The sequence below is a fragment of the Xyrauchen texanus genome, chromosome 2 (genome assembly GCF_025860055.1).
Source record: "Xyrauchen texanus isolate HMW12.3.18 chromosome 2, RBS_HiC_50CHRs, whole genome shotgun sequence".
Lineage (NCBI taxonomy): Eukaryota > Metazoa > Chordata > Actinopteri > Cypriniformes > Catostomidae > Xyrauchen > Xyrauchen texanus.
In genome coordinates this window covers 3,483,294-3,496,965 of record NC_068277.1, presented here as the reverse complement: position 1 = coordinate 3,496,965, position 13,672 = coordinate 3,483,294, and the positions used below count along the sequence as shown (strand labels likewise).

The following is a 13,672-nucleotide window of genomic DNA, read 5'->3' as shown; positions in this document are numbered from 1 at the left end:
AACTCCAAAACAGTGGATGCAGCAGCAGCCGTATTTGATTCAGATTCAAAGAAAGATACAACAGCTGCATTTCCTTTTATCCAGTGCCCAGATGGATATAAAATCGTTCCACTAACATTGTCAGAGGAGCTGGCTATATGCAAAGAATTACCATATATAAACCGCATACCTTTATCACCAATACTGGCACATCTAAAAGTTCATTAACAGCGCATTGCAATGCACTCTAAACTCTGTGGGAATTAATGGTGTACCCGTTAAGTGTCATATGACACCAAAATTACCTGTAAAAGCTCCAGATAACCCAAACTTGTTTAAAATGCATGATTTTGTGATTTTGCCTGACTCTCCATTCTGCCTACTGGGTCGTGATCTGATGCATAAAATTGGGGCAAAAATAGCTTTTGATTCTAACTCACTACAATTACTGTTTCCCTCAGTATATTGTCAGTCTGTGTATACAGGACATTGCGGAGAAGTTTGCAGCTCAACATCTGTCAATAATTCTGCTGCAAAACAGCAGAATACGCCTCAATGACGTAAGAACATATTTGTTCTATAGAACCCCTGAATTGAATTATCGAAGCTTATTTGCTCCCATATAAATCTGCACAAGCTGCTGAGTTGTTTAAATCAAGGCTAAAATTAAATCAAACAATATATACACAGACTTGAAGTGTGCTGATGAAGTGACAAAGTGGGCTGCAAAGGAAGCTGTGGTAAACCCAGACCTGAATCAAGCTGAAGAGACTTTTTCCATGATGCAATCAACACTGGCATTAAATTATTAAAGGCAAATCCATCTGAATCTGACATTCAACATTGGGCCTCAAATGAAGTGAAACCAGACTAATTTGTTATGGGATAAACAAGGGTGTCTGGCTCTGCCCAAGACCGCAATAGTAATACATTATAGTAATTTTAGACATTATCACAGTATTTCGTACGTTTCAAAAGAAAAAAATATCCAGTCAATAAATCAAACATATTGCATATATTGGGTACGAAATGCAGTCAAATTAATCCAGGACTCATGTCTAACGTGTGCACAGAATAACAGACACAAGTCTACGAAGCACGACTCATTACCGCACCCGGATTTGCCGTTCCAACACCTGCAAATAGATTTTACACATTTGCCGCTGCGCAGGAATAACAAATTATTACTCGTGATTGTGGACCGTTTTCTAAATGGACAGAAGCTTTCCCATTTGTGAGGGAAAATGCTGGCAAAAGATATAATACCAAGATTCGGCATTCCAACTGTCCAAAGTTACGCAATGTTACGTCCCAGGATGCTTTTTTTTTTGGTTCCTTCCATTGTCAACATATTTTGTTGACTTACATCTATAGATGTGAGGCATTGGCGATTTTGTCCACTTTTTGTTGTGGTCTTTTTGTTGTGGTTTTCCTGTTTTGTTTCTCTTTAACTCTCTCTTCCTCTGGCCTTCTTGCAGGGTGATTAACATCAGGTGTCTGCAATGATGATTACCAATCACTCCCCTGTCTGGATTGGTTGGTGAGGAGAGGAAAAACAGGATAAATCCCAAGCAGATCTTTACTGTAATGGAACTTCCCTTTTTCCCCATCCCAGAGTTGTGTTTGATGTATTGCGACTACATAGTGTTGTTATCTACTGTTGTAAATAGTGAGTTGAAGGAAACTTGTTGATGTTAACCTTAATCATTGTGTGTTGTATTTGATCCATTTGACTTCTAAAAAATGGATAAGTTGAATGTGATGATAAACAGGCATAATATTGCCATGCTCCACTATGAACGTATACCTAAAACTGAAGATGGTTGAGAGGGCTTTTTGATCCTTTCAGGATCAATGTGGGCAATGTGGAATAACAAAGGCCTCTCAACAACTTCTCTTGTTGATGTAGCTTGCTGTATTATCACAGTTACAGGAGGATGTGTCTATAGGAATGTGTTTTCTGTCTCTGTACTCTCACACATAACTCAAACATATGTTACACCCGCATAGGCTAAAGTCAAGTCAATTCAAGTCAATTTTATTTGTATAGCGCCTTTCACAACACACATCGTTTCAAAGCAGCTTTACAGAATATCAGCATTAACAGACGATAAAACTGTAATGTCTATAATGTCGATTAATCATCATTGTGTAATTTCGATAAAATATGATTTTTAATAGTGTTTAAAAATAATTAAATGATAATTGTATTAATAACCCCAATGAGCAGCTGTAGGCGACTACAGAAATGAACTTTATTGCTGTACAATAAACGTGGAAGGAGGATTTGATAGCATTGGGTCTCTGTTATTTCTTCCCTCAGCTGAGCCGCATCGAGATGGGGATTGCAGATCAAGAATTATTAATTAAATACATTGAATGAAAAAATTATCTAACAGGAAGAATTACACACCTTAGGAGGTCAAGAACTCATGATAAGCAATATCTCAAATGATGGGACTTTATTTATTATGGAGTGCATTCACATTGTAACATATTGATTTATGTTACAATCTTATGTAGAAAGTGAGAGTCATCTTACAGTCATCTTTGCTGTCATCAGTTTCTTAATGAGTCCAAGAGGTCAATAAAAATGGTTTAATATGAAGCTTTAGTGTAAAATAATGTTCAGTTCATGCTGACAGGAGGATGTCCTTCTCTGGTGCAGTTAAACACATCGCCAGCATCATTGGAGAAACTTTGAGTAAATCCAAGACTGTACAGTGATAAACTTCCCTTGCAACAAAAACAATCTTCACATAAACTGCCTGAAGAAGATCTTTGAGGGAAACGCTGTAAGATATGACACATTTAAAAGCTATAGGACAGTGTATTCATGTTTAATTGTTTACACACCTGTAATCCAAAACTTTTCATCAGGCTGCTTTACAAACGATTTACACAAACATTTGTTCTGCTCATGTTTCATGAATGAGGCCCATTGAACAACTAACAACACCGTAATCCAAAAGGAAAGACAATCAGGAACAAAAAATGGTTCAAGGAACACAAACGAGAATTTTGTTTCCCACTTTTCTAAACACTTACAGTTTATATTACCCAAGTGAAAATTCTTAATGGACCTGGTAGACACACAAACTCATGTCGCCTCCAGACAGTGACAGGATGTGAAATAATGGACCTCATTCAGGCAGAACACGTCTAAACTATAAAAACACAAGTACAATTTAATTAACTGACATATTGATTAAATATTTATATAAAATGTTCTTCAGTTAATACTGAAACTTTTACTTACAAATCTGATGTGCACTTCAATAGACTAAAATTTCAATGAACATGTAAAATATGAACATTTTACATTTGAACATTGTTTGTAAACATGCTTAAAACACTTCACACATACAAACATATGCTGCTTTTTATTTTTAATGAACGGTTAATTTGTGTAGAAAAGTTGTCACAAAACAAGGAATTACCAAACAATAAAAACTGTCAATTAAAATGTATGTCATTTGGAAACGTATGTAATAATCCATTGATTAATGATTTACACAAATGTTTCATTAATAAAGTGTACAATAGTTATTTGTCAAATACACCGTAATAAATGAACAGAATATTCTACATGTTAATTTTACTTTTAGCAGAGAGTATTTTTTATGTTGTAATGTTAACTTTATTTCCTTGAAGTGTTTAAAGTACGTCAGCATTATTTTACTTCAGTTTATTATTTGTAGACATACAATTATAGCATTTAACTGTAAGGTTTAACTTATATATGTTGCTGTATCACAATAAAGGAGTTAAAATTTTACATTCACAAGATGAATTTCCACATTAAGTTGAAATTTAAGGACAGTAAACAAAACACTCAACGAAATTGTTCAAATTCAAATACACTACTCAAATCCACATGTTATTTCGTTTTGAAGAAATGAACCCATTTTAAAATATTGTTCATTCTTCAAAGTTTAATTTCCCCGCCAAACCACATCAAAGAAAGCGCGAGATTTCGCTTATAACATACAAACAAGAAACTCTTTAAATGAGAATATGGGTGGCTCTTAAAAGAGCCTTTGTGTTGGTTGAGTAAACCGGATGTTCTTCTACTTGGAGCTGGTGTATTTGGTGACGGCCTTTGTGCCCTCAGACACGGCGTGTTTGGCCAGTTCACCGGGCAGCAGCAGACGCACGGCGGTCTGGATCTCTCTCGATGTGATGGTGGAGCGCTTGTTGTAGTGAGCGAGACGAGACGCTTCACCGCCGATGCGCTCGAAGATGTCGTTGACGAAAGAGTTCATGATTCCCATCGCCTTGGAAGAGATCCCGGTGTCAGGATGAACCTGTTTCAGGACTTTATACACGTAGATAGCGTAACTCTCCTTCCTGGACTTTCTGCGCTTCTTTCCTCCCTTACCGGCGGTCTTTGTGACGGCCTTCTTGGATCCCTTCTTCGGGGCGGATTTGGCTGGTTCAGGCATGATGATCTGAAGAACAAACTCAGAATAATGATTCTTATTCCGCTCACAGAAGTATTTATACCCTCCTCTATGCTAATTCTGTGAGGAGATGACGCGCGCCTCTGATGGCGTATTTTCATTGGTCAAACACATTCAATGATTTCATTGGACAGTTGTAAGATTGACGGGCCTGAAAGAGCCAATCAAAGACTTCCAAATGAAAGTCCCTCCTCTCGCCTCATGTTTGAAAGTCCTCCCCCCCCCCCCACGATTACATTTCCTTTGTTTAGTTCTCCCGCTCATTTTTTCATTATTAATAAGAAAATAAACATTCCTTAAGAAATAAATGTTCATAAATGATTTCAACATATTTTCTACAAGTACTACTGTGATTTATTACCATAAAAAACGCACTTTAAACCATAATACACCGTAAACCGTTATTCACTTCTTTTATACTGTCCTGCATTTGGTGTTATTCTGATCTACTTTTATTTTTTTAATCACTTGATTCACTTTAGTGAAGAATAAATGTATATGTGTTGCAAATCAAACTGGACTGTATCACGGACACACTTAATTACAAACAATATAATTATATGAGAGTTTAAATGATGTGAAAACATAAAACAAGGATTCAATAAAGATGGGCATAAAATATACTTTATTAAACATGAAAATAATATACTTAAATATGCAATATAACAATTAGTCAAAGTCAGAAGTCATAAATATCAGTAAACATGTCATAGTAACTTCCCCCAACAACACAGATGCAACCTGGTAACATTCATAACTGTCTGTCTTGTCATGGAAGTCGTTTTCAATGACATGACGAATCGGTGACAGGGGTGAATACATTATAAAACATTTCACTATTGACGAATCCCCGACGACTCCAAATTACATTTCACAACAGAGTACACACGAGAAGTGATACAAGATCAGGTAAGGCAAGGACATAAGATAACATAATTTCATGCATTAGGTATCATGAACTAACAGAAACAATAAATATATTTTACAGAATTTCTTAATCTTCATTAATGTTAGTTAATAAAAATGCAATTTTACATTGTTAGTTCATGTTAGTTTGTAATGTACTATATACACCTTTTTATTTTAAAAATGTATTAATATACGTTGAAACTAACATTAACTAAGATTAAGAAATGCTGTAAAATAATTGTTTATTGTTAGTTCATGCTAACTGATGTTGTTAACTTATTTTAACAAATGGAACCTTATTGTAAAGTGTTACCTGATATTTTCATCGGATACAAAGGAACATAAAACAAGTAAAATGACACATAACATCAGTAGAAAGAACAGATAATTTTCACACATCTGAGAATGGGACATTCGAAGCATAATGCTAAACTTTACGTCATGGGGAAGCATGATGCTGGTTTATGTGAGACTTGGCAAGAAATGGAAAGAGTGGAAAATGTAGGGGTGTAGATTCCGAGGGGAATGGGGGAGGTTAACCCCCAATAATCAAAACAAGCAAGTACAACCCCCGTTATTTATAACATTATCAATGGAAACACGTAAATGCTTCATGCTGCAACCAAAATAAATGCAAAGACATCATTAATCAGTATGACACTATTTTTATTTACATATCAAACAGCCTATGCACAGCAAAGTTGGATATGGTCCCCTACTTTCTGTTAGATCTTCCACGGTGGTCTTGTTTATTTAAGATCACAGTTAGATCATTTTTCAATGTATATCTCTCACAGTGGTTGCACTTTATTTATTAAGTTTTATCAGTTTTCAGTTTGCATTCAGATCCACAAACAGCAGCTGCAGGCACTTGGGTTTGCTAGATAACACTCGATATCTATGACGGTGACCTGTCAAATGTCATCATTTATGTTTAATCCTGAGTTTTTCCTGATCCAACGATCCTGGTTGAAATGTAAAGAAGCCCGAATCTCCAATAATCTTCAGGAAATGGGGTGTTTCAACCCCACAAACAACACTTTTGGGGCTTTTTCAGAGCAATTTGAGCAAAGCGCCCATAGACAGCAGTTCATTTATGAGCTACTAAACGATTGTTTAACGCTTGAAAAATGAAGAATAAAAGCAAACTTTTCTGGCTTAACACCCATGGGACACTGTACGCCTGGTGAGGATTGGGTTATTATCACTGAGTCGATATGAATGTAATTTTATTTTTCAGTATGAAGCTGTGAGTGGAATATTGTGGGTAAACAAAGTGGAAATAAACATTATTGAGTCATGAAAGAACTGTATGCGCTGTGAGGCGCAGAAGCTATTGGTAAATGTGGAAAAACAGCTGTACAACTGAACGGTCAAATGTGCTTCACGGTCATAAAGTCTGTCCGTTTCTGGTGCAACAAAACAATCATCAATTCCCCAGTTAAAGTGGGTTACCTCAGTAGACAGGTGTAAAACATATAGCCTAATATGTTAAATTATAATCATCTATAATGAAAAAGAACAGCCATTGTAAAGAGACAAACCTACTATACATCCACTTTTGCCACTTATGAACTCACCTTCTGTAAAATCTCTTCATTCACTCCAGGATCATTCACATTTTGACTTGATTTCACCTAAACTCTCACAAACATTCTCTTCTTCATTTTGTGAACACTGAGGTGCTCCTTGTGCATCTGACCAGTTAATTGGCACAGGAACAATATAAAACAAATCAGGCAGAAAGCTGATACAGGAACTCAGAACTGTTGAAATAATAAAGGATTAATTCAGCTAAAATGAAATGATGTCATCATTTACTCACATCATGCCACTTCAAATCTATAGAATAAAAGGTAGATTTTTGAAGAATATCCTTGCTACTCTTTTGCATATAATGTAAGTGAATGGAGACTGGGATTGTCAAGCTCCAAATTATTTTATTTGCACTTTTATATTCACAATCCACTAACAATATATGAAAATAATATGATAATATTAGCATAATGTATCTTTATCAATCATCCAACTGCACTAAGTTAGCAAATTGTTAAACATAAAATATGAATATACCTTTGAAAAACAATTTTACTGACCTGATAACAGCACAAAGAGCAAAATAATCCTCATGATGAGATACCAAAGAATTATTACCAAAACTCAGAACAAGAAAGGTTTTTTGAATCCACTCCACTTTGTCTGGTTCATGTGAAAGTGTCACTCTCTATTAAGGTAAGTGTCCATTTTTGCATATTTTACATTGAAAATAACATTCCTGTAGTGCGAGCAGAGAGTCCAGTGTCTACAGAAAACTGTAGAATCTACTTATTCTAATATACAGAATATATTGAATATGTGCTTATACTGTATATATGTATATTTTACATTTATGCATTTTGCAGACTATCGTATATCAGACATATATAGCGACTTACAGTGCAATTATTACAGGGACAATCAACCCTGGAGCAACTTGGAGTAAAGTGCCTTGCTCAAGGACACAATGGTTGTGGCTGTGGGAATCGAACCGGCAACCTTCTGCTTACCATATGTATATGCTGTATATATATATATATATATATACAAACACACACACACACACACACACACACATACACACTTTGGGGGTTTTATGTTTGTTTGTTTGCATCCAGTAAGTTATTCTTATTTTAATAGTGCTTTTCAGTACATAGTTTCAAAGCTTTATTGAAAATAATGATAATGTGTATAAACATAGATAAGTCACGTTGGCCATGACTGCAAGCCGGTAAACAACCAGGTGCCATCATGTCCATCCCTATTAACTTTGGTACCCAGTGTGGTTTTTGAAAGTGCTCTATAAAGTATAAAGTATCAAGAAAAAAACTTTATAAGATGACAAATATAAAATCAGTTTTTGTAATCAACAGTGTTATTTTTTGTATTACCAAATAAATGTTCAAATGATGAAGAAGAGCATCATAACCTGCCATATATCCAGATGCATTACAAAGTCAAGTGCACTTTCAGCATGCTAAAGAGTGTCTGCATCACAGTGATGATATCCTCCACTACATAGTGCTTAAAATGGCCCACAAAATCAGAATTGTGCATGCAAATTGCATTCAGCAGCAAGTGTGTGGATGTTGTTGACTGATCTCTATAATTCCTTTAGTGAATCAGGCACAAAACCAGCAAAGAAAGCGTTTAAACTGCATTTTTGTCTGTCACAATTCATTCTTAGTGAATTCCCCCCAAAGTCTTTATATGTTTATGTTTGTCTATGTGCTTCAGAGCACACTGCTCTGTGTCATCTACTAAAAACACACAGCGTGCATGTAATGATCAAAATTAGGTGTGTTTTCAGTGTATGAGCTGCCAGCTTCACACATTCATTCTGAAGCATGTATCACATGCAGATTATATAGTTATTCAATTAAATCACAGCTTTTTGTGGTTTAATAACAGTAATTTAACTGTGTATTCAAACACAGGATTCAGTGATTCCATCCGTACATTTCATATCATGGAAATCATAAGGCCCTACATGTGGTAACCGTGGCATAAATGGACTTCGATATTTGAATTATTGAAAATGAATTCACATCTCAAGGTTTACAGCTAGCATCAAAACACTACAGTATCATATCAGGGTGTGAATTTATAAATCAGCAGTCTGGTCTTCATTGTCTAAAGTTAACAACTTAATGTTTTTGTAGTTATCTGGGTATACACATTGACAATAAACTGACATGGAATGTTCAAGTAGAAAACATCTGTACTAGGGTCCAACAGCAGCTACACATTATTCGTAGGCTGAGGTTCTTTGGTGTCAACCAGAAAGTGTTGCTCCTCTTCTACCTTGCCATAATTGAGAGCATTGTGCGGTATGGCATCTCAGTGTACAGTTGAAAGCCCAGATTACACAGCTAACAAAGAGAGTCATGAAAATCAAGGGAGTAAGGCAGCATCCTACACTCTAGGCTGTCTTTGAAGAAACAATCAACAGACAGGCCGAAAAACATTATTTCAGACCCCAACCTTGTTCTCCACCCTGAGTATCAGCTTCTTCCCTCAGGCAGACATTTCAGAGCACCCCAGTGTAGGCTCAACCATTTTAAGAACTCCTTTTTCCCCCTGTCCATCAGAGCCCTAAATGGCAAGTTAGCCAGAGGTTTACCCCTATAACACTGTTTTTAATTGTAACTATACATTTGTACACATTTTGATGTTTTATGATTTTGTTTACCATTATGATGATTACATGTATGTTGGATGATGGGCAGTTGCAATTGGTAGGTATTGAGTGTATGCATGTGTATAGGTGATAGCTTGTGTATAAAATGTATGTATGCACTAGGTTATTTGTTTCTAAACAAAAGATACAAAGAAGAAAATCATTTAGACCAAAAAACTATATACAGGGGGACTACATTTTTTACTTTCACCAATCTTCTTGATATTCAAAAGATGGACATGGGAGGTCAAGGCAAGCATATGAGTGCAGGTTCCAGCTCTTTAAGTGATCCCAGTGTCGAGATATGGAGATCCCACCTGCAATGTATATCATACAAAAATATACATGGTTAATGGACAGTTGATTTTTGAGGATTTGGAGGGTGCATGTTGTTCACAAAGCAAGTATTCCGAAACCATTGTATCTCCAGACTAAACTACACCAGCTCTCTGTTCCGACATCTATCTGTCAATGGATTACCAGCTTTCTGATTGACAAGCAGCAGCTTCTGAGACAGGGGAAATTCACAACTAGCACCTGTACAATCAGCACTGGTGCCCTCCAGGGATGTGTGCTCTCCACACTTCTCTTCTCCCTCTACACCAATGACTGCATCGCCAAGGATCCCTCTGTCAAGCTCCTGAAGTTTGCAGATGGCACCACTGTCATTGGCCTCATCCGAGATGACGATGAGTCTGCATGTAGAAGGATAAACAGCTGGCTGTCTGGTGCAGTCAAAACAACCTGGAGCTGAACACGCTCAACACGGTGGAGATTATTGTGGACTTTAGGAGGAACACCCCAATGCAGTCCCCCTCACCATTTTAAACAGCACTGTGGCAGCAGTGGAGTCATTAAGGTTCCTGGGCACAACTATCTCACAGGACCTGAAGTGGGAGACCTATATTGACTCCATTTTGAAAAAGGCCCAGCAGAGGTTGTACTTCTTTTGCCAATTGAGGAAGTTCAACCTGGCACAGGCGCTGCTGATACAGTTCTACTCATCAGTCATTAAGTCTGTCCTCTGCACTTCAATAACTGTCTGGTTTGGTTCAGCTATGAATTCAGACATCAGAAGACTACAAAGGAGAGTTTGGACTGCTGAGAGTATTACTGGTTGTCCCCTGCCCTTCCTTCAAGAACTATACACTTCCAGAGTGAGGAAAAAATGCTGGAAAAATAACTCTGGACCACACTCACCCTGCCCACTACCTTTTTGAACTGTTGCTTCTGCAAGACACTTCAGAGCTCTGAGCACCAGAACCGTCAAACACAGGAACAGTTTTTCCATCAGGCTATCCATCTCATGGACAGTTAAAACTGCCCCACTGAGCAATAATGAGCAGTTCAAAGTCTAGTCTTTTTATATTTATCCAACACACCCAACCTCTTCTGCCATAATATTCCCTTGCACTGTATATAACAGATATTTAGTTTTGCACGATGTATGTGTGTGTTTGTGTTTGTATATGTATATGCATGTATATATGTATGTATGTATGTGTGTGTGTCTGTGTTTGTATATGTATATGTATGTATATATGTATGTATGTATGTATGTATGTATATATCTATATATATTGTATTTTTGTGTATTATTTATATACTTTATTTTCTATTTACTTTTCTATTTTTTATTACATTTATAACAATTTTTTATTATTGTCTATGTATTGTTGCTGTTTTTAATTGTTGTGCACTGGAAGCTCCTGTCACCAAGACAAATTCCTTGTATGTGTAAGCATACTTGGCAATAAAGCTGATTCTGACATTGCAGCTGGGATCTCCCATAATAATATCTAATTAATGTAATAAATGACTGTAAACTGACCATGTATTTGGCAACAATGAAATATATTGCAGTTGGGATCTTCCTGCACGTCAGAGTGAAAATACCCTTAAATGAATTGCAAACACCTAGGGGCTTTGAATGCTTATTCATTGAAGTCTCGTGAACAACATATTGAAATTTGACTTAACAAATTTAACAACATTTTCACTCAAATGTTGGCCAATTTAGCACTTAACCAACTCATTCAGACATCAAACTCTGCACAATGTCTAGGGGTCCCCTGAGAAGATATAGATTTCAAATTGACATTTGGAGGTTTTGGAGTGGTGTCCATAAACAGAGTAAAGAAATTAATGGAATACATTGTACATGGATGTAGGCCTTGCATTGCATCCGTAGGTCTGACAGATCCTAAATTTCACACGGTGACATGCTGAGTGCCCTGCAACAACATACTAAGGGGACTTAGGCCTAGGATTCATAAAAATATTTGTCTTTATTTTTAATGGATCTCCCTGCCTGCCATATAAATCAATAAAACAGCCTGCCCTGTAGGCCCATGTGCAGCAGTACATTCATCAGAGCCTTAAATACTTAACAAGCACCCAGGGCCTCCAAATTGTATGATGTGATGTGATGTGATTTGGGGGCCCCTGATGGTCGAGGATCTAAAATTTCAAGACCTTTTGAACCCTTTTCTAGACGTCCCACTTGACATTTAAACCAATTCAATTTTCATATTTTTGGACACCGTCCCTAAAGGGGCAAATGTTCTGTCAAGAGGTCAAAGTGTCATGGAACTCTTAACACTGTCTGAGGACACTCTAATGAGATGGATATGTGGATTTTGGGGACATTTAGAGCTTTCTGAGCACTTTCCACAAAACCAGTATAAAAATGAATGGAATACATTGCACGTGGGATTTGCCCCTTCATCACACCCAGAGGTCCCAGAGACACCAAATTTTACAGAGTGGCACCTGTAAAATGGCACCTTAAAATGGCAGATGTTAAGGATTAAAGGCTGAAAACAGATATATAAGCGATGCTAAAAAAAATAGCAGGCTACAAACACAGACTCTAGCTAGGTGCCAGCAGCAACAAGTAAAATACACGCAGATGAAACAGGAGAAAAGCGGAAAAACCTGAAACGTGATAAAATGACAAAGGATATAACTATGAATGATGACTATTATGATGAACGTTTGAGAATAAGAATAAGCAGGCCACAAACAAACTCTCGTGCAGCGTGCGTGCTGTGCCGTCAGCAACAGGAAGTACAGTGCAGAACAATTGTATCTCAGTGTGGCCCCCACGTACTACTTGAAGCCCGATGTTGCCCCTGTACCAAAAAACTGTGACCACCCCTGCTCTATACCACCTCAATTGTGTGCCACATGACATGGATAATACATTTTGAAATTGCAGCATACAGTGTTTATTATAAGGGTGCATAGCATTCACAAACCAATACTCACTACTCATGAGTACCTTTAAATGAGCTACTCTTTTACTCGTACTCGAGTAGTTTTTAGGACAACTACTTTTTCTCTACTCACATTGCATTTTTTGGGGAAGTAACAGTACTTTTACTTGAGTAGGATTTTTCAGTACTCTTTCCACCCCTGGTCATGAAACACGAGCAGGACAAATTGGTGTGTAAATCGTTAGTAAAACTATTATTGCATAAATTGTTTTATTGAATTAAATGGGAAAATAAACAGAAGAGAAGATTCATTAATAATTTGCAAGGAAGAATTGTTTATTGTGACAATAATAAATGTAACGGTTTTTTGAACATTGGTGTATTTTAACATATTGATGTTGCATTATGAGTACAGGGATTTTACCACTTCGTGCCCAGGAGCAGCCCTTGCCCATGGTAAAATCACTGTCATCCACACCCTTTTGAGGCTTATTGTTTTAATATATAATATTTATGTGTCCTTCTAGCTGTCTGTTGGTCATAAAGATAATGCACCATTATGGAAAAACAAACAAGTTAAACTTCACATTACATATTCCTGCATACCCAGCAAACATAGAACGTTCCTCTACTGTTAGCATATTGCTCCTGTTTGGTTATTTTTTGGGGAACTAATTCCTAAACATCTATGAATGTTTCATTTGGGTTATATTTTTGTAACCATAAACAAACATTCCCAGAATGTTGCAGGGAGCTTTTCATCCAACAACAGAAGAACTTAAAATAAACATTAGAGAGAGAATGTTCTATATATGTTTTAGTTTTTATAACCACATACTAACGTTCCAAGAACATTGTAATGAGGTTTTTGTCTGACAACCTAGAAG

At 36.7% G+C, this 13,672-nt stretch overlaps 1 protein-coding gene across 1 annotated transcript; it reads right to left on the bottom strand.

The window, feature by feature from the left end:
• Positions 1-2,440: 2,440 nt before the first annotated feature.
• LOC127617750 (histone H2B-like) lies at positions 2,441-4,516 on the bottom strand. Its single transcript, XM_052089834.1, has one exon. The coding sequence runs from the start codon at positions 4,422-4,424 to the stop codon at positions 4,050-4,052; it is 375 nt and encodes a 124-aa protein (XP_051945794.1). The 5' UTR covers positions 4,425-4,516; the 3' UTR covers positions 2,441-4,049.
• Between the last annotated feature and the right edge of the window lie 9,156 nt (positions 4,517-13,672).